This window comes from Triturus cristatus, chromosome 11 (assembly GCF_964204655.1).
Source record: "Triturus cristatus chromosome 11, aTriCri1.1, whole genome shotgun sequence".
Taxonomy (NCBI): domain Eukaryota; kingdom Metazoa; phylum Chordata; class Amphibia; order Caudata; family Salamandridae; genus Triturus; species Triturus cristatus.
Window position 1 is genome coordinate 570,366,692 of NC_140594.1, and position 27,824 is coordinate 570,394,515.

Sequence of the window (27,824 nt, forward strand, 5' to 3'; positions counted from 1 at the left end):
GGCATGGCAGTGAAGAAGATTCCAGAAGAAAAGTGAAATGGTGGGCAATCTTGAACAAGAGGCCTTTGAAGTCAGGAGAATATAAGGTTTACCTGAACAATTATAGAAGCATCTCATCAGTATTTTGGGTGAGCATTTAGATGAACTGTTTAACAAATCCATTGAGGCAAGTTTAATATATGGATATATGGGGTGAGCCAGAGGGAACCAGATTTCAGAAACTGTGGGTGACGCTGGGCCTAGTGGTAGCAAAAACAAACATTGCAAAAGCTGGTGGTGGGGGGTTGGGGGGTGGGGGGGAGGGGGGGGGTGGGACTTCTACGGACCTGAAAAGAGACATGGACTGATATATGGTGGCCGAAAAAACATTCTGTGAGGGTAGGGGCTACCCGAAGAAATAGGAAAGGATCTGGAAGAACTGGAACTCCTATCGGGGGCTGCTGCAATTCAATCACAAACTACAAATACCAACTGATCATACAGATACGCCCAACCCAGTGGAGGGCAGGGGTGAGGATGCAGTATATCTTGGAGGAACGGGTGGCCCATGGGAGGGGATGAGGGCAGTGTCAGACGCAGTTCATTAAACAAATATACATGCAACTGTGATCGTTACAAACGTTATCACACTGTAGTTGAAACTTTCAAATTTCCAATAAAAAGATGTTTAAAAAAATCCATTGAGGTGAGGATGTTTTTAACTTGAGTGGGGGAATTGAGATCCATCAATTTCTAACAGAAAAAGAGCCCTTCAATCATGCATCACCCAGACCAAAGTTAGATATGAGAAGATTTGCAAGGAGTCTCATTGGGAAGGTTTAATGCAGATCAGGTCTGGCCTGATTGGTAAAGAAGATGCCAGAATTATGACAAGTAGGCAGTTTGAGAATCACATTAAAGCTTCAATGGTTTTCATTGACATCAGTAAGAAAAAACCTACCTGAAGTGATGGATGCCATTGCTTTAAAATGGCCCTTGAAACTATTTTTTTTTACTATAGCGTTGAACTTTTTCAAAAGCAAACATAAAACATGAGCACAGCTCAGCGTGTACCATACATCAGTTACTAACAGAGTTTCCATCTCATCATTATTTTAACACACACACACACACACACACACACACACACACACACACACACACACACACACACACACACACACACACACACACACACACACACACACACACACACACACACACACACACACACACACACACACACACACACACACACACACACACACACACACACACACACACACACACACACACACACACACACACACACACACACACACACACACACACACACACACACAACACAGTACCACAAATAATTGTCAGCACATACTACCCCCAACCTCTCACCCCTTGGCTCTACTCTCATTATTTACTGGTCTTGCTCCTAACAGCAAGCTTTGTGAAGCAATTATTCTTTTATAGAAGGAGAACTATGCAGCAGTATTTATTAAAGTACAAACTGCTCTGCCATGTCCTATATTTCATGGTATAAGTCAGCTGTGATACATTTCACTATATCTTTTTTATCTTTATGTTGAACTCTTGGCAGATGTGATCATCAAAAAACAATAAAAAGTGCCAAAGAAAACCAAGATCCAGGTTCTTCTGAGCACAAGAAAATTATGGAAAGAGAGAATTCAGGGTTAAAAACAATTTGCAACCTCCGCTTGGAATTAGCATCTCTAGTGAAAACACTGACACTGTGTTGTGAAGGAAAAGTCCTCTGCATGGTAAAAGATGTGTACCCCTGCCCTGAGTGACCAACTGTACTGTTGTCTGGATACCTAATGCTGATTTTTGTTGTCATAGGCAAACTGCAATCATGCGTGTGCGCCATGACATAGGCCTGATTCACATATTGCGGCCTTGTTAGACCGGGAGGGGTGCCCAAAATTTTACCATCGTAGTGGTGGACAGCTACAACCTTCACGCAGAGTTAAGCATCACAAGCGCGGTGGTGGCAGCATCCCATGCATTGCTCAGTAGGAGTGAACAGGTACTTTTTATATTGTCAATCGAGTGAAGCCTACAGGCTCAGACACCTTTTTTAAAGTTCCTCTGCTGTGTGCTTAAGTAACCCTTGGCCTACATCAGTTGGGTGTAGAGGGCTGTGCAGCGCATAAGTGGTGAGATTGCGCTGGATGTATGTGTGCCTGGGAATGGTATAGTACAAGGATAGAGCAGTGCTGTGCAGTGCAAACATGGTTAGTGTATGTACTGACTGTATGTATGCCTGCAAGGAATACATTACATTAGAGATGTAGCACTGTGCAGTGTGTGCGCAATTAAAGCTTCGGTTGTTGCTATAAGTACCACTCAGGAAGGGTGAAGTGTGCTGACAGTGTGTGTGTTTGCAAATAGCACACCATAGCACAGTGCAGAGAGGATACAGTGCTGAGCAGTGAGCAGAGTGGTTTTGTGTGCTGGATGTATATGCACCTGGGGTGGCACAATACATGGAGGTGACAGTACTGGACAGTATGTGTGCTTTGTATGAATACTGAGGTCTAGTGCCACTAAAATTGTACAATAAATGTAGGACCCTTTTGGGAAGGCCCGGCCTACCTAGTGAAGACATGAGGATTACAGGAATCGACTCAGACAGATTTGTTTATTGCTGCATTCCTGTGAGCTGAATTGGACACACATCGATGAAGGGAGAGAGAGAGGGGGATACCCCCCATACATTTCAAAAGGGTGCTCTTTGATTCAATGATAGATCACAAGGAAGGTTCCTGGATATCTCAGGAATGAGATGGAGCTGATAAGGGAATCATAAAGAGTTGGGTGGGAGCCCGGAGATAACCTTTTGATGCACACATCACCATAGCTAACATCTAGGTGTGAACTTTTGTCACTTCCATGGCCTGTGTTGTAGGACTATCACCTTCAGAGTCTATCCTGTTGTGACAGACAGCCTTTCAAGAGGTAGAAGAGAAAGAAAATGGTATACTTCAAAAGAAGTAGAACCCCAACATAAAACTTCATAGGCCCAGACCTTAAACTACATTTGGTGTCAGTGCATGGACTATAAGAGAGATTAAGACCTGAGAATCTGTCATCTACCAAGCAGAATAACAGGCTATGTGAGGAGGGAAGCTCTGCAAGACTTCTGTCTGTGACCAGGTTTGGCGGCCAAGGCCTGCTGGAATCCCTGCTGGATGAGGGAAAATCACCCTGGGATAACAAAACCACCTGCCCTGGAGGCTGGAGCACCAGCACCTGCCTGCCTGCCAAAACCAGTGTGTCCTGTGAGGAAGAGGAGAGCATGGAAGGGCGCATGGTCCAGTGTGGATCCCCTCCCAAGATGGCTTCCGGTGCAAGGTGTGTGGAGATGGCTGTGAACAGTTGCCCCCGTGTAGGAGAGATTTAGCACGCCCGTATGCCAGGAGAGGGCCGTCATGGACTAAGCCGTGCATCGAGTGCCTTTCGTGGAGCACCAAGCCCATACCACCTTGTAGCACCGACCCTGTATGCCAGAGGTGGCCATCGTAGACCGGACTGTGCCAACATAGTGCCAAGGCTTATGTGAGCCTTAATGGCAACCCCATATGCCAAAGGAGTCGCCATGGGATTGGTGATTGCACAGAAGTCTACGACTTGCCAGCATTGATACCGCGGCAACCCCGTTTGCCCGGAAGGGCTGCCAGTACTGAGTATTGCCAAGTTCAGGCCATTGCTAAAGGGGTTGCTGCAGTACAGATACATTTGACTATTTTGTAAGAGTCAAAGGGGACTCTTGAGTAAGGCCTACTAGTGAACATTCCCTGGATAAGGCCACTAGTGAATTGAAAATAACCTCGACCACAATGAAAGGAAGACAGTGGGACAGGGATTTGCCAGATAAACACTAGAGCCCCGACTTCAAGGGAATTGTGTTGTTGCTTACGACTGTTATTTCTTTGACTGTGTAGAGTTAGAAATCAAATAATTATTTTTTTATATATTAAAGCAAGTATTTGACCGTAGATTGATTTATTGACATTACTGATTGCACTTTGAGTTATGAGTCGTATTCACTAACTTGCATTTACACTTCACCCTCGAGGGTGCTTTTGACTGCTTGTCCACAGCTTCCACTGAGTGCAGAAGAGGTACTTGGCCCAGTTGCTCAGGATGTATATAAGGTCAAGAGCCAGGGCATCAGAACAACAAGGCATCAACCACCACGGTTGGGCCCAGAAGCCCCTGCATGCCCCATGGCCCTCTGAAAGGCGTTCTGACAATTGGTGGCAAGTAGTGGGGCACCTTGAATTTAGGAGACTGGATACTGAGGTGGCATTGGCCATTTCCAATCTGCACCAGTACTGCACAGAGTCCAGTTTTTCTTTCTTCTACGCACAAGGGCGACATGCATAAGCAATGGAGAACATAGGTTTGGCAATTGACCTCAGCACCATGACCATACATCAGACGAAGGACTTAAGTGGGGATGGAAGATTCCCAGGAGCAGGAAAGGTCATTGCTGATTTCATTATGGACCAGTTTGAGATACTGGGTGAAAAGGATGAGGATATAGTTGACTCTGGGAGGGAACCAATGTTGGAACCCAGGTAGAGAACGCTGTGGAATCATGCTCTAGGATCTCCTTAGCACAGACCTGTCCCAGGCACATGCAGAGTGAGTCCCCAAATGCATTTTCCAGAGTTTGACCAAGACACTCACCAACTTTAGTTTCTAGAATATTTCACGTGTGTACACAACCTCTTATTTCTAGGGTAAAACTGTCCCCAATCCTAGTAGTAAATCCCTTTGGTGGGGTGACTCTAGCAGATACCCTGAGCTTGCAGGTGGCACTTCAGAGAGCTAAGACTGATGAAGATGAGAAAGCCATAGAGTTAGAGAGGAAGAAGCTTAGACTAGATCACTGCAAACAAGAGGAGAGAGAGACAGGAGGATTGGGCGAGGGAAGAGGAATGGGCGAGGAAAGAGAAATTGTGAGAGAGAGAAAGGAGTAACAAACAGCGTGGGAGGAGAAACAGAAGGAAAAGGAAAAAGAGCTAGAAGGATAAAAGATAGCCCTTGAGAAAGACATTTAGGATGGCAGCAATGACAACTCCATCTGGGATACATGACTCTACATCCAGTTCTGGCCAAGGTTCTAAAAGATCTTGTGCATGCTTTATGTGGAAGGTCAGAATATTTTGGAAATATTTGTGAGCTTTGAGTTTGCTTGTAAGGCTCAGGCCTTACATGAGGTATCTAAGGCAGCTGCCTTAATGGGGTGCATGCCATTGGAAGGGACAGCCATCATTGGGAGAATGTCTTAGGCAGAACAGATGGTCTATGAGCAACTGAAGGAAGCTCCCAGGTGGTTTACGCTGAAGCTAGGTCAATACATGCGGCAATTCTGTGACTGTAAGAGAGTGGATGGGGTTCTGTTTGAGAATTGTTGGTGTAATGCGTGATTTGAACGAGTGGGTAAGAGAGGCTAAGGATTGTCAGTCCCATAACCAGTTGATGGTGACAAAGCGACTCAAGTAGGACTGCTCTACCAATATTTGTCTGATCTGCCAGAGAGGTATCCAACTAAACCTGCACTGTTAGCTGATACGTGCTTGGCTAACAATCTTCACAAAGGTCTAGAGCAGCACAGTTTTAAGAAAAATGTGTAGATGAACTCTCCACAGGCTGGTTCAAAACCAGAGGGTAAGGGCCAGGGTAATTCTCATGGGACTTGAGGATGGCCCAGGAAACATAGGAATGGTAATGGTAATGGTGTATTCAGGAACGAGCATCATGAAAAGGTAAGGCAAGAAAACCCTTCCAAGGTGGTGAATTGTTTTAAGTTCCACCAGGTAGAATACAAATTGTCTAGAGAAGGAACTTGACCCAGCAACACCCATGTTAGCAAGCATGTTACACTGGGTGAAGGTACCCAAGAACGCACCGGTTGCGCCCAACTTAGTAGCTATGGACATTTGGGAAAGGGACTCAGATGCTCTGAAGCCCATTCATTCCAGCACAATGGGATTGGGTAGGAATTTAATGTCCGCGGGAGGAAAGTGCGAGAGATACTAGAGCCTTCCGCATTATGGTTTGGAGGAAGTACCTTAAGCCTCCCTGGAACCAAGGATACAGGATTGTTAGCCAGCAGGGAGTATCTGCCTCCTGCCAGGGTTGAGATAGAGCTCAATGGCATGGTAGCCATGATTTATGTTAGGGTAAGGGAAAAGTAAGGAGCTGGATATGTCTTGGGCAATGATTTGATTTCCCCAGGCTTGGTGCCAGGGCCAAAAGCATTTATGGCTTGGACAATGTGAGCTGAGTTAACCAGGGCACTGGCTGTAAACCTCCGATATGCAGGGACCAGGACAAGGTAGTTTGCAATAAAGACTCCAGGAAGGCAATGGCCATGGAGGTCATAACGTCTGCTACAGACGGAAGGAAAGATGATGCTCCTGTACCGGACCAGTTGCTGGAGTCTGGGTAATTTCTTGAGCTGGAGGTTATATTAGCTGCTATGGGGCCTATCCGGGAATATTAGTGCAAGGCACAGGAGGAGTGCCCTATGCTTGTGAGACTTCGGAAGGAAGACCAGGAATAGGTCAGCAAAGGAGATGTCGCGAAACACTATGTTGGCTAGGAAGATGGTCTACTTTATAGTGAACTGGTAAATCCTGAGCCAGGAACAAGCAAAAGGCTAGTGGTTTTATTAGTACACAGGAACTTCCTGTTGCCACTGGCCCCTAAGGTGCACATAGCAGGATACCAGGGAATTAGATATCCCAGGATAGGTTTGACCCTCTTTTCTGCTAGCCAGGGATGGGCAGAGACACAGGTTCTTTAGCACCTGACCGTCTAGCCAGATGAGTGGTAAGACAGGAGGGAAGACTAAGACACTGTTCGTGCCCCCACCACGTGTAGGTTCTCCATTTGAGAGGGTGGGAATAGATATAGTTGGTCCATTTGATCCCCTCTCACAGTCAGATAGTAAGTATATCTTGATTGTGGTGGATCACGCCACCGGGTACCCTGAAGGTGTATCTCTATAAAGCATGACTGCAAACGTGGTAGCAAGAGCTCGTCTAAGAATCTTTTCAAGGGTCGCATTTCCAGCAATGTTAATTTCTTACCAGGACACCAACTTCATCTCTTGTTGCATGAGAGAGACGTAGGAGCAAGCTGGTGTGACATACCACTTTTCCACAGCATGCCACTCACAAACCAATGGTTTGGTGGAGCGGTTTAACATAGAAGAGAACCTCAGGAGGAAGTGGGATCCTTCTTCTGACATACCTCTTATTTGCCTACTGAGAGAATCCACAGAAGGGAGTAGGGTTCAGTCCCTTTAAACTTCTGTACGGACAACCAGTGCGGGGTGGGAAGGAACCTGAGAGTCTCCATAGAAGGATGTGGTGGACTATGTTACTGGCCTCAGGAAACTGATAGCAGAATACAAGGGTCAGGCAAAGGAAAACCTTCACGCTAGCTAAGCGCTGATGAAGGAATGATAGGACCAGACAATTATGCTGACTTTGTGTCAAGAAGGCCAGGTGGTGATAGTGCTAAGGCCTATTTGTCCAAGGGCTTTGGAGGTCAAATGGTCGTGTAGGACATACAAATGAGTGCAGAAAGTATCTGAGGTAAACTACTTGATGGACACAGTTGCCACATGAGAACGCAAGAGGGGGTTCCACGTGAACAGGCTTAAACCTTATCGGTGTGCTTAACTCACCCGTATAGAGTGCTGAGCAGCACATGAATGACGACAGAGCTGGATGTATGTAAACCTGAGAAGAGTATAGTACATGGCTAGAGCAGTGCTGTGCAGTACAAGCATGGTTACAGCATGTATTGAATGTTTGTATGTATGTGAGGAATAAATTGCAAGAAAGACAGTGATATGCAGTACGTGCGCAACAAAAGCATGTGCTGGATGTATGTGTGCTTTCGCGGACTACAATACAGGAAGGGTGAAATGTTGTTCATCATGCACATGGTGATTGTATGTGCTGGCAGTGTGTGTGTTTGTCAATAGCACACCATAGGAACTGAGAAGGTAATCATAAAGAGTAGGGCTGGAATCTTCGGATTAACCTTTTGATGCACATGTGAATGTGGCTGACATGCAGGTGTGAACTCTAGTCACTCCTATGGTCTCTGCTGTGGGCTTATCAACTTCAGAGTCTCTCTTGCTGTGACAGACAGCCTTTCAAGAGGTAGGAAAGGGAAAAATCTAAACTTCAAAAGAAGCAGAACTGCAACATAAAACCTCAAAGACCCAAACCCTAAATCACATTTGGTATCTGCAAATGGGCTATAAGAAGGGGAGGTTGAGATCCCAAAATTTGTCATCTGCCAAGCAGCCTAGCATGCTCTGTAAGAAGAGGAAGCTTCTTCTCACAATACTTCTACCTGTGACCAGGACTGAGGGCCAAGGCCAGCTAGTCTCCCAGCTGGGTGAGGGGACATCAACTATGGAAACTAAGACCCACTGCTCTGGAGCTTGGAGCACCAGCACCTGCCAGGTTGCCAAGAACAGTGTGCCCTGTGAGGAAGTGAAGAGTGTTGGAGGGAGCGCAATCCTTTGGGGAGCCCTAATAAGAGAGCTCCCAGTGCGAGGTGAGGAGAATACTGTGCACTGATCCGACCATTGCCCTGTGCATAAGTGATTTGGCGACCCAAGTATGCCAACACAGGTCCGCCATGGACTGAACCGTGCATGGAGTGCCATGTGTGGAGTGCCAAGTCCGCACCACACTTGTGTGAGCCTTAGCGGCAACTCCCTTTGCCAGGAGGGATCAAAGAGGGATTCGTGATTGCACAAGAGAAGTCAATGCCTTCCCAGAAAGTACCACTACTGGAGGGATTGCCAGTACTTAGTTTGGCCACGTTCGGGATGTAGCTCAGGAAAATTTAAGCTGCAACCTGCGAGTCGAAATTGTGCATCAAGACCTGCCCCGACCGACCACATGGACTACAGAGGATGCCAAGAAGGCTTTGCTCCATTGCTGGGATTCGGTCGGGAACATGAAAATCAACCCCCAGCCCCCATGTGGGAAACTGAATTTAATGCGCCAACGAAAGCTGGGAGGACCACCAATTGCTGTTGAGGCCAGCGGTGACGATCAGGAGGGAGCCTGTACTTGCCAGGTGGTGCCAAGTGTACCCTAAGAAGCCAGACTCCTCTGAACAGGACCAGAGCTTGCTAGTGCCCACGTTCGCGACCTCCACTGAAACAGTGAATGCTTCTGTGCTGCTGGAGTGGTTAAGTCTTCGAACTGGCCTGGCGGGCCCGGTGGAATCGCTGCTTAAGGTGCTGCAGAACCATAGACGCTTTAGACTATTTCCTAAGGGTCAAAGGGGATGCTTGAGTAAGGCCTACTAGTGAGCATTCCCTGGATGCTGCCACAAGTGAATGAGGAATAACCTCAACCAGGTTGCAAGGAAGAGGGTGGGGCATGGATTTGCCAGATAAACACTAGCGCTCCGACCTCAAGGGGATTGTGTTGTTGCTTAAGAGTGTCATTAGTTCTGTGAATGTGTAGCGTAGGCCTCTCCAACGAGAAACTCATGAGCTACTGGTAGCTCTCCAGCAACCTGTCAGGGGCTCCCCTTTGTGCATTCCACTCTTCTAAATTAGACATTTTTGCTTGGTTAAATTAACATAGGCATGAAAACAAATGTATATTCAAAGACAAAAATGTATTACTTATTACTAATAGGATTACTTTTGTGCCAGGAGCACTGCAGCTATGGCTGGCATGCATTACCTACGTATAGGTATTCCAAATTGCCAAAGCCTTTTTTATATCACTGCTGGTAACTCTTCTGATGCACTGAGATGATCACTGCTGGTAATCTTGGATACAGTTGTCATAATGTAATCTTGTCTGATGAGCTCACTATTACACACAAACAATAATATGAGCTCACGATTAATTTTGTGTAACATAATTAATCTTATTACACAAAAGGTTAGAGACCCCAGATGTAGAGTTTGAAATAAAATACTTTAACATAAAAGCAGGTATTTTACTGGAAATAGATTTACTGTCATTACTGAGTGCATGTGAAGTTATGAGTCGTGTTCACTAACTGTATCTGCACTACCTTCCCCTCTCACTCCCCCAGAGTGAGCCTTTGACTGCTCGTCTACAGCTACCCCTGAGAGTGAAGTGCAGAAGGGTTACTTGGCTCAGCTGCTCAGGATCCATAGTGGGTGGGACCCCGAGATATCAGGAGTAAAAGGACTCAACCTACATGGTTTGGCCCAATAGCCCCTGCATAGCCCACTGAAAGGAGTTCTGACTCCCTGAATTTCCCGCAAAATGTAATATGCTTCCGACAAGCTTGCCAGAGTAATGAACCAATCAAATTACATCTGTGTTAGAATAAACAAGTGTAAGTGAAGAAAAAAAAAAACCTGAAATGTAAAATTTCCTACTGAAGGAACCACTCAACATAGGGACCCAAAGTAAATAAGGCACATTTGTGTGTTCCTTTCAGCCACAATCTGTTAATTTCCATTCATATTGTTAAATTATTTTTTCTTACATAGATATTATGTATTTTTGCCATGTCCCATTTTATGTTTATTTCTAGATCTGTAGAGATGACTAACCACGAATATTTACTCAACCAAATTTTCCGTTCCTTTTCTTTATAAAGTCCTGCCTCCATTATTGTCATGTTGTAGACCTTCTTTATATTCTGGTGGATGTTTTGGTGGATCTTCCTGTCCCCATTCATCCCGCCTCTCTGCATGTCTCTTAACTGGAGTCTTTTCGGCTCTGTGCCCAGGAGCTTCTGTAGCACACAGGGATTTCATCACCACATACTCTAAATCTCTTCTACTACTCAGCAGTACCATTCTTCTTCAATTTTTTCAGTAGTCACTCATGTCCTGGAACACTCTCCCACCCTCTGTGTCACTGTTCACTGCAAATATTACACAACAATTGGCTATACTTATCATGAACACATAGGCTCATAATGCCAGACCAAAAGGTGACCAAAAGATATAAACAAGGAACCTGCTTTAGATTCTAAGGGGGGACCAGTGCAAGAAACAGCACTGACCCTCGGCTGAAATCCAAAATCAATCTATAAAAGCACAAAAGGCAAAACAATGCATGGCTCCTGTTATATTAGATATAAAAGACATCCTCTGAACAAGACGTCAAAGGAAATCTTTCCAGATGCTCCAGCCAGAGGACTGAAGCTCAACAATGCGTGCTGTAGTGGACAGAAGAAGAATATTTTATTAATTGGTGAAGCAGATGCAAGCGAAAGAAAGGCAAAACCTAACATCTAAAGCTACACCCAAATAGTGTATCTTGCAATGTTATCCAATCAACTATATGATATCCTTTAATCTCCCTCAAGAGGCATCGAGTCCTGAAAACACTGCAAAGGCTTGCGTAAGGTGAAAACATATAGAAGAAGGCTCTAGGTGCTGATGGCCTACTTTGCAGGACAAACCAATGATCTAGTAAGCGCATGCCATCAGTTATTAGCACCACAGTTTCTGAAAAGAATATGGTGCATTTACCATCTATTTTGACATACAGAAGGACAGCAAAGGCTCAAAATCATGTAACTGTTATATTAACTCATTCTGGGTGGACGATACTTGTTGAGCATAATCACAAAAAAGTACTGTGATGCTAAGGTTTAATTTCAGGATGTACCAGGAGTTGACCAAAGTCTTCTAAATGGAGACATCTAAGGTTAAAAGAGACACAGACCCTTTCTGAATTCTATGTAAAATGACTCATTTCTGCGACTGGTCAGGAGAAACTTCTTCTACAAACAATGGTAAAAAATATATATATAGGAACTTGTGGCGTCAGCAAACAAGGACCTTTTTCTGCCATACGTAAACACTATAGTTTTCACTCTGACATGCTCCTCGATGTTTTAACTAGCACTGAAATATCCCTAAACAATGTATTGTACTAGAACATCTGTATAGGGCTTTCTACCCTCATGTGGGGCACTGAAGCACTTGCCTACATGGGCAGTATGTTACACCATGTAGGGTGTTTAGTTTTAATAGTGTTGTCTTTGTTTTGACCCTAATTTAGCAGTATTTTCATGTGGTGCCTGATGTCCACTGAATTGAGATGATCTTGTTATGCGAGTCAGTGCTTGGCCTCTATAGCGACTTAATGCTGACAATGTTCAATTGTAAAGTCAAAATGCGGTGATTTGTCCCCCCCACTTAGCGGGCAAAACAAATGAAAATGGAGACGCAGTATATTTTGAAATTTAATGTGTTGCATATACAGTTGTACGTTGTGCTGGATGTAAAACGAATAAAGTTTATTTTTTTTTTAATGCAGTCAGTGCCTGGCAATGTGATGGGTGAAGTATTGGAGATAGGCACACAACACAAAATATTTAGTGGGCTGTTCTGTATGAGAAACGTTTGAGAAAGGAACTGAATTGGCGCTTTCTTACCTTCCATCTTCTGAAGTTTAGGCATGCTTATGAAAAAGAGGGAATAGATTCTTTCAGTTTCACGGTCCCCGTCTATATTTAACTGAATATTTGCTGGAACACCCCTGCAAAAATATATATAATCAATGTATGTTCAACATTGTTGGGACAGTATGCACAACAGTGTTTCTAGAACATTTGGCAATGGCAGAAAACCACAAATAATAAACAAACTAAAAACTATTGCATTCAAACTACAACGAAAAGCAATACTGTTGAAACTTCCTGAAACATGTCAAATTCTTATTTCATGAAAATTAAGATGGTAAAAGTAGACCACAAAAAAATTAAAAATGGTTATGCGAAAGGCAAGTTCTGATGTCACAAAATCTCTGGACTGACTGCTAACTTTTAACACAAAGAAGCCAACGGGACATGATCATCAGCTGTGCCAACCTTGGCGACTCTGCATCTGCGAATGAGTGCTTGGTTCTACCATTGCAGATTAAATGGTCCTGCTGGCCTATGAAGCCTGAGCTCGCGGGTCTTGCTCCCCAGCTATCTTTGAAAAATCACATTGCCTATCACTCCAACACTCCTGCATCATTGACTCCATATTCCAGTATGCCAATCTTTCAAAAGAAGATTTTGATTAAGTGATACTGTTGTGCAAGCTCATGGATGGCGTTTTCCGGCCTTTGCGGCTCCTGTGGGAAAGCAGCACTGGCATGTTCCCGCAGAAAGACCAGTGTCAGCGGTTTGTTGCAGGCCTTCAAGGATTGCTTTTGCTGGGTTCTCAGACTTAACACTATTCTTGGGGGTAGTTGGGCTGCAGAGCTACTTACACATAGCGGGAGAGCCACCAGTAGCTCACCAGCTACTTGTTGGAGAAGCCTGGGCTATAGGAACCTTGAAAAGGATACTGTGATCAATAATGAAATGACAAGAGCATTGTCATAAAATGGACAAAAGCGGCTAAACCAAAACTTAATGAATGGACACATGTTATGTTTCCTCTTGCATCTTTACAGAGATTTTTCTTTTGTAGTCAAGAATGGGATATTTATTTTCTTTGTGATGATTAATCCCTACCAGCCATAATCTTCTTTTCTCAAGCATAACATCAACCTTTGCATAGCCTTTACCATCCCAGGATAGAATAGTTTAGAGCAGTAAATCTTACCTTTTTGACTTCTGAGGACCCCCACTTAACCAGTACTGAAAGCAGAGCACCACCACTGAATCATTATTGGAATCAGGGGACACCCACTGAGTCATTACTGGAAGCTGGGGGGACCCCAGCCACTGCATTTTTGATGATGTGAACCACAATACAATACACAAAAAATACAGAAACATGTATTCATTAAACATCTACACAAATAATAAAATATGTTATTTCATTAATAAATAAACAAAAATAATCAAACTCTTAATGGAGCTTTTCTAAATTCAATTGAGGTCGCTCATCGTGCATTTTATATGCGGTTTGATGCACTTGCACTGTTCCCATGAATCAATCTGAGGAGAACTGAATTTGTAGCTTTCAATTTCAAATTCCTTCACATTTACAGAAGGTTTTAAAATGTCCAAATTTGCATCGTTATTTATATACACTTTATTAATCTGTTAATGTATTTGATTTTTTAAGCAGTCGCAGACCTCCTGAGTAGGTTTCATGGGCCCCCTGGGTTCCCGGACCACAGTTTAACAACCACTAGTTTTGAGAGTCATCAATGCTGTGTCCAGTCAAGTCTGAAAGGCAGTGACTTAGTTAATATACTAACTTTGCATTTGTTAGGATTACTTAATCAGCAAGTTGTGAGGCAGTTCCATTGTGTTGATGTATATAAAGATTACAGGCAGCAAGCACTGCGTTTATGTTATATCTCCATAGTACTTTAATTTTCACAAAAAAAATATATACATTTGAAAACACTCTAGTCCTTCAGTAGCTAAACGGTCACTGTAGACAAGAGCACAGAGAAGACAGTGCTGTGTCCAATTTTTTACCTCACCGGTCACTACATCATCTTCATTTTTAGTTTCTACTTTGTGGAATGTGCCATCTTAACACATAACAGAACATGGTACTGTTATGCGGCTAATGTCCTTAATCATGCACTGATTTTTAATACCCCCACTCTTTTTTTAATCCCTTTTAATTTCAGCACCAGCATTTAAGCCGAAACAATTTTATTTTCATCCCAAAAATATTTGGGTGAGTGACATAAGCCTTAAAACAATGCTGTATTTTAACCATGAAGATTTCTTGAAATACAACCCTAATATGCTGGAAGTCTGTAATGGGTGAGCGGCCGATATCGCCACCAATACCCAGGTACATTTCAGAAGCATCAGAAACACCAACACTGATGTGTCCTCACTCAGGGAAAGCAGCAGAATCAGTATTGATTTAAAGGCCTATTTTTCTAGGATTGGAAGCTGCTGCATGTAGGTTACACTGAAATCTTTGCAGTAGGTCATCCCTTGTGAGAGAGATCACCAGGATTACAACCACAGACTGCAGTTTACAGATACATAATTGCAACAGGTGCATTAATCTCTCATTGCCTAAAAAAATAAGTTAGTTACCTTTGGTAAAGTCATAGCTGGTAGAGACTATCTAGCCGCAGATTCTTTACCTAAGAATATTCCCCAGGCGTCACACTGGATCTGGAAACTTTTTGAGCAGTACCACTGTGTACCGGTAGGTGGCATCGACTGGCCCCGCAACGGGTGCACCGGTGGTGACATGTGCAGGGCCTATATAGAAGCCACCACAGGGTGCTGATTGGTAACTTTTTGCAACATTTCAGAGTCTGAAGCACAGAGCCATGAAGGAAGCTGAGGTATCAGAGTGCAGACACTAAGGATCTCATAAAGGTCACGCTATATGGAAAATTCGGTTTTCAAAGTGGGGAGGATCAGATAAGGAATCTGCGGCTAGACAGTCTCTACCAGATAAGGCGTTACCAAAGGCAAGTAACTTGTTCATCTGATAGAGATTTCTACCCAAAAATTCCGGACCTTCGAATAGATACCCAAGCAATACCTCGGTAGGTAGCTCTAAGAAGAAATGTAATCAGGAAGTCCTGGAGGACCGAAATGGGAATGTGCCCATCAAAACAGACCAGATTGTCCAGGCAGTAGTGCTTGGTGACTGTGTGCAGAGATGCCCACGTCGCAGCCTGACAGATGGCCAGGACAGGGACTTTGATAGCCAATGCAGTGGTTGCAGCTTTTTAACTTTGGTGGAATGAGCACACAAGCCCTCAGGGGGTTACTTCTTGTCCAGTTTATTGCAGATTTTAATGAAGACTATGATTCTTCTTGAGATGGACCTTTTCTGCTCAGCTCCGGCGACCTCACTGAAGAATTAATCGTTCACCTGGTGTTCCATAGTATTGTCAATGTAGATTGATATCGCTATTTCTGGATTCAGGCAATGGAGTCTCTCCTCCTCTTTGGAAAGGGTAGCCAGAGCAAAGAAGGTTGGCAGTGTGATGGTCTGACCAATGTGGAAGGGTGTCACCCACTTTCGGCAGGATAGAAGCACGTATCCTCAGAACCAGTTTGTCTGCAAAGAATTGGTGTACGGAGGATACACTGATACGGAAGGTGCCTGCAGTTCGCCATCCCTCCTGGCCGATGTAAAGGGCACTAGAAAGGCAGTTTTTATGGTCAGAAGACGTAAAGGGTAGTTGTGAATAGGCTCAAAGAGAAAGCACTTCAAGGCCAGATTCATGTCCCAATGGGTAATTATGAAGGGTTTTGAATGAAACATTTGTTGTAATCCTTTAAGGAAACAAGTCACAATGGAAGACTTTTTTGTATTTTTTTAAAGGACTTAAAGAGGAAGGGCTGTTCCGGCAACTGCAAGATTGCCGATATAGTCAAAAGTTACGTTTAACTGTGCCAAAGGCAAAACCTTGCCTAGCTAATGAAAGAACAAATAATATCAATGACAGAGTAGCAGAAAGGTGATCAACATGTTTGGTAGCGCACCAAGCAACAAATTTGTCCCAAAAACAGGTGTTTACAGTCTTGGTTGAGGGATACTCGACTGCCAAATTTACATCACAGACGTCTGCAGAAGGTCAAAAACTGTCAACTGCCACCACTCAATCTGCATGCATGAAGGTGGAGTGTGTACAGGTTCTGGTGCAGGACCCTGCACTGTTGAGCTAAAGTAGATCCTTCCAAAGGTACAGCCTGATCGGAGGACAGCCTGATCGGAGTCCTGGTTTTACTCAGGACTTTCCAAATCTGGTGCCACAAGAATTACTTGGGCATGGTCATTCTTGAGAACTCTGGGCAGGAGTGGTATTGGTGCAAAGGTGTACAGGAGGCCTGAGAAAAGCGTCCCAAAGCGAGAGTCATACTGTGAACTCCAGTGTGCAAAAATGCTGAATTTGCGAGTTCTCTGCAGAGGTGAATAGATCTAACCAAGGTTCTCTTCAATGTTCTAAGAGACCTTGCACCACCTTCACATGGAGATGCCATTCATGATCCGCTAGGCATTGGCACCCGAGTTCATCTGCTCTGGCGATCAGAGAGCCCGCCAGGTATTGAACTACAAGGATTATGTCCTGAAATTCCAGCCATGTCCAGAGACGCAGGGCCTTTTGACACAGGGTACACGACCCCACCCCGGCCTGTTTGTTGCAATATCACATCGTAGTGGTGTTATCCGTGAACAGTTGATCCAGCTTTCCAATCATGGAAAAAAATAAAGGCTTTTGATAACAGATGGATTGCTCTCAACTTTAGGTTCATATGGAGCAGAGAAGGCACCGGAGATCAGAGTCCTCTTATATTCACTTTTCCCAGATGGCCGCCCCAACCCAGGAGTGACGCTACAGTCAGTTCTCGTGGGGAAGGGAGAGGGGGTCTGTCACTGACCCAATCGCAGTTTGTCTTCCACCACCGCAGATATTTTGCGGTTTCCTCCGATATCTGCACCAGGTTGGAGAGATTTCCTTGATACTGTACCCAACTGAAATGTCAGGTCCCACTGCACAGTCTGCATTTGCCAGGGGGCAGGTGTCACCAGAAGAATGCACAATGACATGAGGCCCAACAACCTCAGAGTCAGTCTCATTGAATTCCAGGACAGAGCTGAACCATTCGTATCATAGCCTGAATATCCTAGACTCACCACTCGGGAGGATAGGCATGAAACTACACTCTGTCCAGAACAGCTCCGATGAAAGGGAGCGTCTGAGAGGGAGTCAGGTGTGGCTTCGGCATGTTGATAGTGAACCCCAGCGAGTGCAGAAGGTTCTCCATAGTCTGGAGGTGGGAAACGACTGAATAGGATGAGCCTGTCTTCAACAGACAGTTATTGAGGTGGAGGAAGACTGGAAAAACTGACCTCTGCAGATGTGCTGCAACAACCACCACCACCTTGGTGAAAACCTGAGAGGCACGGGGGAGGCCAAAAAGGAGCATTTGGAACTGCAAGTGCTCGTGGCACAACTGTGAACCATAGGTAACGCCTGTGGGTAGGCAGGACGGATATATGGAAGTAGGCATACTGCAAGTCCAGGACTACCATCCAGTCTCCAGGGCACACAGAACATTTTGAATTTCTCCTTCTTCAGGAAGAAGTTGAGAGGGCTCAGGTGTAAAACAGGGTGGAGGCTTCCGTCCTTCTTGGGCATGAGAAAGTAACGGGAATAGAAACCATGGCCTACTTCTGATGCCGGTACCCTCTTAATGGCTTCCTTGGCAAAAAGAGCCTGCACTTCCTGACAGAGCAAGGAGAGATGCTGTCCAGTCAGCCGGTCTATGGATGGTGGTATGGACGGCGGGGTTTCAAAGAATGGGCTGGAATATCCCTGTTGAACAATTTACAGTAACCACTTATCTGATGTTATGGACTGCCAGCGATGTAGGTGGTGTTGGATCCTGCCCCCAACTGTTTGCCAGGGATGGTAAGAGGTCAAACCAAAGTTGCTTTGAGGCTGCGATTGCCAGGTTGGGGGGTGGGGTGGGGTGCGACCAGGTGGACCACTGGCTGTGTGTCTGAGGCTTGTGGAAGCCGGAAAGGAATAGGGGGCCTTGGTGGCTGGGCGGAAATGGAAGTGGCTGCTTGCCCCTACCATAGCCACGAAGGGGCGAAAGGCAGAATGAGGTTGACGTGAAGCCATGGAGACAACCAGTGACCAGGCAACGACCCGACTGCCCTTGATGTCCTCTAGCATGGAATCTGCCTTAACGCTGAGGAGAAGGGTGTCACTGAAGGGCATATCCATAAGTAATGCCTGGACATGCCCCGAAGAGCCTGTAGATCTCAGCCAGGCATGGCGCACGAGTGCCACCGACGACACAATTGCTCTACCTAGCAAGTCTTTCATATACAGTCCACAGCAAATGGCTACCTCTGCTCATCCTGTCCAGTATGGCTCGGGCCTCCACTGAGACCATGGGCAGAAGTTGTGTAACCAAATCCCAAACTGTGTGGGTGTATCAGCCCAAGAGGCACACAGTGTTCACCTACCTCAATGCAAGGCTGGCGTAAGAGAACATTCCATTGCCAAAGGTATCCACCTTCTTGGGCTCCGTATTTAGCAGTGTGGTAGGGAACGTACCAGGGTTAACTTAGGAGGTGGCTGCTTAAACAACCAGACTGCCAAAGTGAGATGGTCTGTGGTGGCGACGTGGGGCTGAAGCACTTCTGTCAAGACAGTCATGACTGCCAAGGATGGCAGCATAAGGTCCAGGACCTCAGCCGCCCTCCTCACCACCATGGCAAAGGAGGAGAGACTGAGCCATAGTCTCGGGAGGTGTCCATACCAGTGGCATCTGCCAGTTCCTCATACCAGTTGTCTTCTGGTTCAGTTAAAGGGTTGAGGCAACCATATGGATCCTCAGATCCTCCACAATCATACTCCTCCCTGGGCCTGTCGAAAAAAGTATGCCCTGTCTCGGACTCTGAAGCAAACAAATTCCGTCTGGCACCAGAGCTATGCTGGTCCGGCTCCTTATTGGATTTGGGTATGATGATGGGGTTGGCGGCACAGGGAATGATGTTGATGGAAGGGGTCCTGGGGAAGGTTGCAGCCTATCGGAGTCATTCCGAAACCACAATCCGATCCAAGGGGCCTGAGTAGGCCAAGGGCGGACCTGCCGGCGGGAATCCAGAGGGCTGACCCATCCAAAGATGAGGTGCATAGCTGCACAAAATTCTCAGAGTTGGATGGGGGTCGCTTTGTCTCTGAGAAACTCACAGAGTCACGTAGCGGAACCAGAGACAGACTCCATGGAGAAGTGAGGTCTAGAGTAACGTCATTCCAGCACCTAATACAATGACTAGGATCGTTGCGGCAAAGTCAAAGAGCGCTTTGACTCCTTAGATTTCTTAGAAGCTTTTCTGGAACTTACCCGACCACTTTAAGTGTGATGATGAGCACCTGGGATGGGTCCACAAACAGTCCCAGGACCTTCCTCATGACCGGGACCCTGAACGTCGTGGAGGCGACCGGCATCGGGCTACCAGGAGCTTTAGGGATTTATCCCTCCCCGCCTTGGGATTCATGGCGCGGCAGTGCTCACAGGCCTTGGAGTGGAGGTCCTGCTCTAGGCACCAGAGACAAACCAGATGGGGGTTTGTCACAGACATTGGTATGTGACAGGAACCACAGGGTTTAAACCCCACTGTTTATTTGGGGGGGGGGGGGGGAGGACATAAACACAAGGGGAGACAAATTCTCAAACAAGCTCAATAAAATGCAGAAAAAAATAGTTCAACAAGCGGATAGAGGTAGCTCTCTCCAGATCTGTGCTGATGGCGTGGAATGAAGAGAACTGATGTCAGCAAGCTGTGGTTGATTCTATATTGACACTATGCACATCACTTTGGTGTAGTATATATCTGTGTGTACACACACACACATATATACACACACACACACATACATATATATTTCTTAATTATCGGCACAACCTCCTCACTTTCTTTCCTACGTGTAGTGCCTCTTCATATTATTCTTTTTTTATCCAGCATCTAGATGCACCATGTTGCAATGATATAGAAGTTGAATAACTAGCTTACAAGTATATGGTTACTTGTTCCTTCTATTCCAACCTTACTAATAACCCAGTTGAGTAAACAACCAACGCTTTTTGAACCACTATATAGAAATTTAAACAGCTGTCTGCATATATCTATGTCCCTCAATCAAAATCTTATCAGAAGATTTTTTTACATGAAACAAATACAGAGCAGTCTCCTCTTAAGTCATTAAAGTAGTGAAATTGAAGACTAAGCTGCTATATAGCCCCACATCCTACTTCATAGTCCTGATCAAAAGTACCTCTTCTATTTAGCTCATAAACTACCTCACTTTCTCTACCGCGTACAGATTTCTACTTGTGCATTGATTCACTTCCTTTTATAGGCTTGAGCAGCTCCAGGCAGACAACTCACATCTCTATACAGTAGACTGCGAAAAGGGTCATTTCAGGTGGCCATGGGGCCAAAAGATGCTCTACAGCTGTTAGTACAACAGCTTAAGGTGAAATTAGAATGCTTACCACAGAGGATACTCTGCTGTCGTTGTGACCAGGTGTATTACAACTACAGTTATATGCCCCCACCCCATCCTCAAAGGATCTACACTTCAATCCATGTGTGTGGAGCAAATGAACAAGTTACTTACCTTCGATAACGATTTATCTGTATGAGACATAGATTAGTTATGGATTCCTCACCTTAGAATTACCCCCAGACTGGATCCGGAGAATTTTTTCTTCAGCAGTATCCCTGTGCGTTGGTAGGTGGCTTCGGTCGAATCGGCATTCATCATTGGCGTCGTGGTCGCCGGAATTATGTTGCAGTCTCTACTTAGGCGCCGCCCCTGTGCACTGACGTCCGTTCCTTACACGGCATTCCACGTCAGAAGCGCAGAGCCATGCAAGACACTGACCACTGGTGCACAAAACTAAGGCCCTGAAGGGAAGTCCCTTACCCTAGAAGTCAGTTCGCAGAACGGGGAGGATGGGTGGGGCGGTGAGGAATCCTTAACTAATCTAGGTCTCTTACAGATATATTGTTACCAAAGGTAAGTAACTTGGTCATCTAAAAGAGACAATTAGGTATGGATTCCTCACCTTAGAATAGATACCCCAGCAATACCAACCCTGGAGGTGGGTCTGCGAATCAAGTTCACACCAGGAAGTCCTGGAGAGCGGAATGGCCAAAGAAGCCGTCTATCCGGACTTGGCTGTCCAGGCAGTAGTGTTTAGGAAATGTGCGCAAAGAGGCCCAGGTAGCTGCCTGGCAGATGTCATTAAGGGGTACCCCAAGTCCAAAAGCAGTAGTGGCTGCCGTCGCCCTGGTGGAATGGGTGCGCAACCTTGCTGGGGGTTCGTTTTTCACTAAGGAGTAGCAGATTTTGATGCAAAGAACGTCCCATCGGGAAATGGTCCGCTTTTGCGTAGCCCAAACTTTCTTGGCCCCCACATAGCTAACAAACAGCTGGTCATCCACCCGGAATTGTTTTGTGCAATCCAGATATAAGGAAAGCGCACGTTTTGGATCCAGACGGGGAGCCAGCATCTCTTCCTCTTTAGAAGGATGCAGGGGCGGAAAGAAGGTGGGCAAAGTGATGGTCTGCCCTATGTGGGAAGAGGTAACCACTTTGGGAAGGAAAGAAGGCCTAGTGCGAAGGACAACTTTGTCCGGATGAACAGCCAGGAAAGGAGGTTTGGAAGAAATAGGCTGAAGCACACTCACCCTGCGAGCAAAGGTGATGGCAACCAAAAAGGCAGTGTTAAGAGTCAGAAGTCTGAGAGGACAGTTATGTAGGGGCTCAAAAGGCGCGCACATAAGATAGGTCAGAACCAGGTTCAAGTCCCACTGGGGAATTACGAAAGGAATTGGAGGATACAAATGAGTAATGCCCTTAAGGAAGCGGTTTACAATAGGGGACTTGAAAAGAGAAGGCTGGTCAGGAAGTCGAAGAAAGGCCAAAATGGCCGAAAGATAGCCATTTAGAATGCCCAGAGCAGAGCCCTGCTGGACCAAGGAAAGAATGAAGAGGAGATCCTCAGAAAGGGGATCCACAGCCTTTGCTGCGCACCATACCACAAACTTGTTCCATCTACAGGCGCATACCGTTTTGGAGGGACGCCTGGCTGCCAAGATAACGTTACAGACTTCAGGAGGAAAGTCAAAAGCGGTCAACCGTCACCGCTCAATCTCCACACTCCAAGGAGGTGGAGGCTGGACAGGTTCGGGTGGATCACCGTCCCCTGCTGCTGCGACAGAAGATCCTCCCGAAGGGGCAGTCTGATCGGAGGATCAATGGCCATGTGCAAGATCTCTGGATACTAGATTCTCTGTGCCAAGTCCGGAGCCACAAGAATGACTTGGGCCCAGTTGCGCTTGATCTTCTTCAGCACTTTGGGTAGAAGTGGTATAGGTGGAAAGGCGTATAGAAGACCGCAACTCCACTCGCAACGAAAAGCGTCGCAGAGCGAGTGCCGCTTTGTAAATTCCAAGGGGCAGAACTGCTGACATTGCATGTTCTCTTCGGTGGCGAATAGATCTAACCAAGGCTCTCCCCACAGCTGAAAGAGACCTTGCACTACCTCCGAGTGAAGACGCCATTCGTGACCCATCATGCATCAGCGGCTGAGTTCGTCCGCCCTGGCGTTCAGAGAACTTGCCCGGTGTTGAAACACCAGGGACATGCCCTGATGTTCCAGCCAATTCCAGAGACGAAGTGCCTACTGACATAGGGTCTACAACCCCACCCTGCCCTGTTTGTTGCAGAACCACATGGTGATGGTGTTGTCCGTGAACCCCTGCAGTACTCTCTCTTTAAGAGAAGGAAAGAATGCCTTCAGTGCAAGATGGATCGCCTGAAGCTCCAGAAGGTTGATGTGGAGCCCGGACTCTGCCGGAGACCAGAGGCCTCTGATCTCCGCCTCTCCCATGTGACTGCCCCACCCCAGAAGTGGTGCATCTGTCACCACTGTGAATTCTGGTAGGGGAAGGGAGAGGGATCTGCTGTTGACACATTCCTGGTTTGTTAGCCACCACTGCAATTGGCGTGCAGTGCCCTCCGAGATCTGGACGCAATTGGAAAGATTTCCCTGATGCTGTGCCCACTGGAACTTCAGGTCCCACTGAAGAGCCCGCATATGCCACCTGCCATAGTCCACCAGCAGGATGCAAGAAGCCCAGTAACCGCAGTGTCATTCTGACTGAAACCAGGGATAGAGTCTGAAAGATCGGAATCATAGCCTGAATAAACCCAGACTCGCTGCTTGGGAGGATAAGCCTGAAACTGAGCTTTGTCCAGAACCGCTCTGATGAAAAGGAGCTTCTGTGACGGAATCAGGTGTGAATTCAGCACGTAGATAGTGAGCCCCAGTGAATGCAGGAGGTCCGCCGTAGTCTGGAGGTGGGAGACAACAGCCTGGGGTGACCCACCTTCAACAGCCAGTCGTCAAGATTGGGGAAGACTGGAACCCCTGATCTCTGCAGATGAGCTGCGACCACCGCCATCACTTTGGCGAACACCCGAGGGGTGCTGGTAAGGCTAAAGGGGAGCACGGTAAACTGAAAGTGCTCGTGGCCTACCTTGAACTGTAGATAACGCCTGTGGTCTGGCAGGACGGGGATGTGAAAATAAGTGTCCTGCAAGTCCAACTCTACCATCCAGTCTCCAGGGTCGAGGGCAGACAGGAACTGAGCCAATGTCAACATTTTGAACTTCTCCTTCCGGAGGAAGCGGTTGAAGTTCCTGGTATCCAAGATAAGACGCAGGCTTTTGATCTTCTTGGGCACCAGAAAGTAGTGGGAATAGCAACCCCGACTTACTTCTGGGGCAGGAACTCGTTCAATGGCTCAGTAACTTCCTGTTGGAGAAGGGCCAGGTAATCCTGGGACATGCGATGGAATTGAGGTGGCATGGATGGAGGAGTAGCCTGAAGGAGAGGAAGTAGCCCCTTTGGACTATCTGCAAAACCCACCTGTCCAATGTGATGTTGCGCCAGTGGGGGAGGTGATGGCGAATCCTGCCACCCACTGGCGATAGGTGGCCCTGAAAGGTCAGACTAGGAGGGCTTGGAGGCTGCTGCAGAGGGGGCGCTGGTGGACGGGCCCGCCCGCTGGCTCCCAGACCCACTGCGGTGGGTCCCCAGCCGCACAGAGGCTGGACAGCTTGTGCAGGCCTGTGGCTCTGGGTGGAACGTAGCAAGGCACCACTTCTGTAGCCACGAAAGGGGCGAAAAGCAGATTGCGCAGGCGAGAGGTGGAAGCAAGGCCCAAGGATCTGACCGTAGCCCTAGAGTCCTTAAAGCACTAGAGCACGTTGTCTGCTTTGTCGCCGGACTGGCAACGGCCATCAAAGGGCATTTCCATAAGAGTAGCTTTAACATCGCCCGAAAAGCCAGTGGACCTCAGCCAGGCGTAACGTACGAGGGCTACTGACGTGGAAATGGTCCTGCCCCACGAGTCGGTGGTGTCCAACCCACATCGGATAGCGAACTTTGCTGCGTCTCTCCCCTCGGTCTCTGCATGGGGGAGTACAGCCCGGGCTTCTTCAAGGCATTGAGGCAGCACCTGTGCGACCGAGTCCCACACAGAGTGGAAGTAACAGACCAAGAGACATGCAGTGTTCACCAACCGCTGTCCTAAGCTGGAGGAAGAAAACATCATCTTCCCAAGGTAGCACAGCTTCTTGGATTCCCTATCAGGTGGTGCGGTAGGGAATGCGCCCTTGGAAGTCGAGGCTTGGACCACCAAGCTCTCACAGGTAGGGTGGTGGGAATGGAAAATGGGGTCGCCTGGGGCCAGGCGGTGGGCAATCATCGTGTCCACAGAAGCCCCCGTGTTGGGCTTGGACAACATGCCCAAAAGGATGTCCGTAAGGGCCTCATTGAACAGCAGTTGGGGCTGCTGCCGGTTGAAGCACCTTGGTCAGGAGGTTAGTCCTAACTGCCACCGTAGGAAGCTCGAGGTTTAAGGCCTCAGCCGCCCTACGCAACATAAAAATTCTTTGGATCCAGTCTGCTGCCTGGGGGTAATTCTAAGGTGAGGAATCCATAACTGTCTCCTTCAGATCAATGTTACAGAACACTGCACAAAGGAACAAGTTCCGGGTTGCTAATTGGCTGAGATTGATGGAGCACTAACAAAAGAAAACATTGTTTGTGACACTCTGCATAGAGCTTAATTTGTGCCAGATGTAGCCAGTGGCTGGCACCAGCACTCATTTTTGTGAACCAGGATTATTTTTCATCAGTACACTTTGACCTAGTGCAAGAGAGATAAAGGCATACGCAGATAGAAGGAAATAGGAAATATACAACAGGAAAGCAGTAAAAAAAGGAGAAAATAAGTATGAAAAAGAACCTGCAAGTGTGAGATAAAGGACAAGAAGTGTACCGTGGTGGAACAAAGACATGAGATGGAACAAAGTGCATGCAAACAGCCTCGTAATCAGCAACTCTGGCACTGTGACGCACACATAAGCTGGCTCCCGAGAAAAAACTTTGGGACAATACCCCCTTTTTTTTTTTTAAACAAATGATGCTGTGGCACACACTGTTAAAACGACTAGCCTGACAGCAAAAGATGTCATACGAAAAGCAAGACACAGGCAGACGTACTGCTTCAAACAGGTCTTCTGGAGTAGCACTAACTTTCAACTTCAAGGATTCCCTGCAAAAAGCTCAGAATAGCATCATGAACAGATCATCTACATAGTCCCATTTTATCAGTAACATCTAACAATAGTTTACATGGGGTTACAGACTCTCAGCCGCTCTTTACCTGAAAGATCAATTTAGACATTATCAAAGGCTGCATAAAAAACATTAATAGAATTGAACTGCTAGTACATTATTTGCAAGTCTAAAGAACCTAATCAATCAAGACATTATCTACTTACGCAGTACATGGAGTGCAGCCTTCTGTGCTTTCCGAAGTGGCCTTGCAGCAATGCCAGCTTCCATTCAGATAAGCCGACGGGTGATAAACACTCAGCCTGCGTGGATTACATCGACTAAGCCTGCTCAGTGCTTCGATCCACTCATTGGCCTCAACACAGTTGTTGGCTTGAACGTAAAGGGGTTTGTCGGTATGTAAAACTTGAAACATCTGCCAAAAAAATCATGCAACTGTGTAAGTTCTACGATGTAAAATATATATGGGTAACTGTGAATAAAGGAGATGTTTGACCCAAGGGTTGTGAAGGACATCAAATACGCACTGGGAGTAAAGATTTAGGGAAGGAACTTCTCCACTCTTTTTTCACGGTTCTGATGTCAAAGCAGTGAATAACCCTGGCTCAAGTTCTATATCACCTGAAGAATATATTTAAATAAGTGAAAAACGTAATACTCACTTAACACACCACTGCATTTACCAAATAACCTCCAGCATTTCAATCAATAATAAATCAGACTGAAAAGAATGACCATGTTCTAAGATTTTCTATTCGAACTTACATAATGACCAAATGTACATTTGCAATATGGAGGAAGCACATTGGCTAATACTATACGTCTGATCCCAAACAAAAAATATCTGTAGCCTCCATTAGATTAATTTTAACTCACTCTCTGCCCATGTATCCTGTCACTGACATAGAAAAATAAATCTAAAGACTTTCAAATCCCACAGTGCCTTGATAATTGAAATAAATATGAACCGATTCACAAAGTTTTTCCCCCAGTTTGACTTACGCCTGGATAAAGTTTGAAACTTTGCTGGCTTAACAAGTAAATTGTTTAAAAGGCTAGGATTTTCCATACAAGGTAGTCAAGATGCCCCCTAATCTCCTTGTCCTCTATCAAGGTCAGAGTGCTCTTGCTCAGGATAGTGGTCGATTTGCATGCATCCGTTTAAATCTAGTTCTGCTATGGGTAGGGTGCCCTCAGACAAGAAAAGCCTGTTCTTACATGGGTATTCAAGATCAATTAACTGGACTGGATCAATTGCTTGAAGGTAGGAGCAGCAAAAGGGTTTGTAGTCACACAAGGAAGCACATTATATAAGTGTCACAAAACAAAAATTATGTTGAAAGTTCAGATAACTAAATTCCAATATCCTCAGATACAGGACTAGTTGGACTGAGATAGAAAAATGTAGAGAAAACGTTTATAATGAAACAATTACAACACTGGCTACAACAAAAAGGCAAAGGAGGAAAAATAAGGAGTTCAATTGTTAACATAGTAGGCAACAAATAAGGCCAATTATGTGATAATCAAAACAGTAATGATTATGTGTTAACAAAAACACCAAGTCAAACAATATAAAATACCAAAAGTAACCTGAAGAGTACTCTGCCCAAAGCACAAATGTAAAACACTGTCTCATTAATACAAGTGAGATAACAATCTAAAGGACCCAGCAACAAGACAGACTCTAGGCTTCTCTAACCCTGAAT

The 27,824-nt window shown here is 45.9% G+C and overlaps 1 protein-coding gene across 2 annotated transcripts in view; it reads right to left on the minus strand.

The window, feature by feature from the left end:
- The window catches only part of RASA2 (RAS p21 protein activator 2), a 516,748-nt gene that overhangs the window by 19,161 nt on the left and 469,763 nt on the right, over positions 1-27,824 (minus strand). For both annotated transcript variants that reach the window (XM_085633666.1, XM_085633665.1), the window contains exons 21-22: positions 26,322-26,530; positions 12,433-12,536 (exon numbers count right to left, since the gene is read on the minus strand). In XM_085633666.1, the coding sequence (XP_085489792.1) occupies positions 12,433-12,536; positions 26,322-26,530 (313 nt within the window). The remainder of the gene's footprint in view (positions 1-12,432; positions 12,537-26,321; positions 26,531-27,824) is intronic.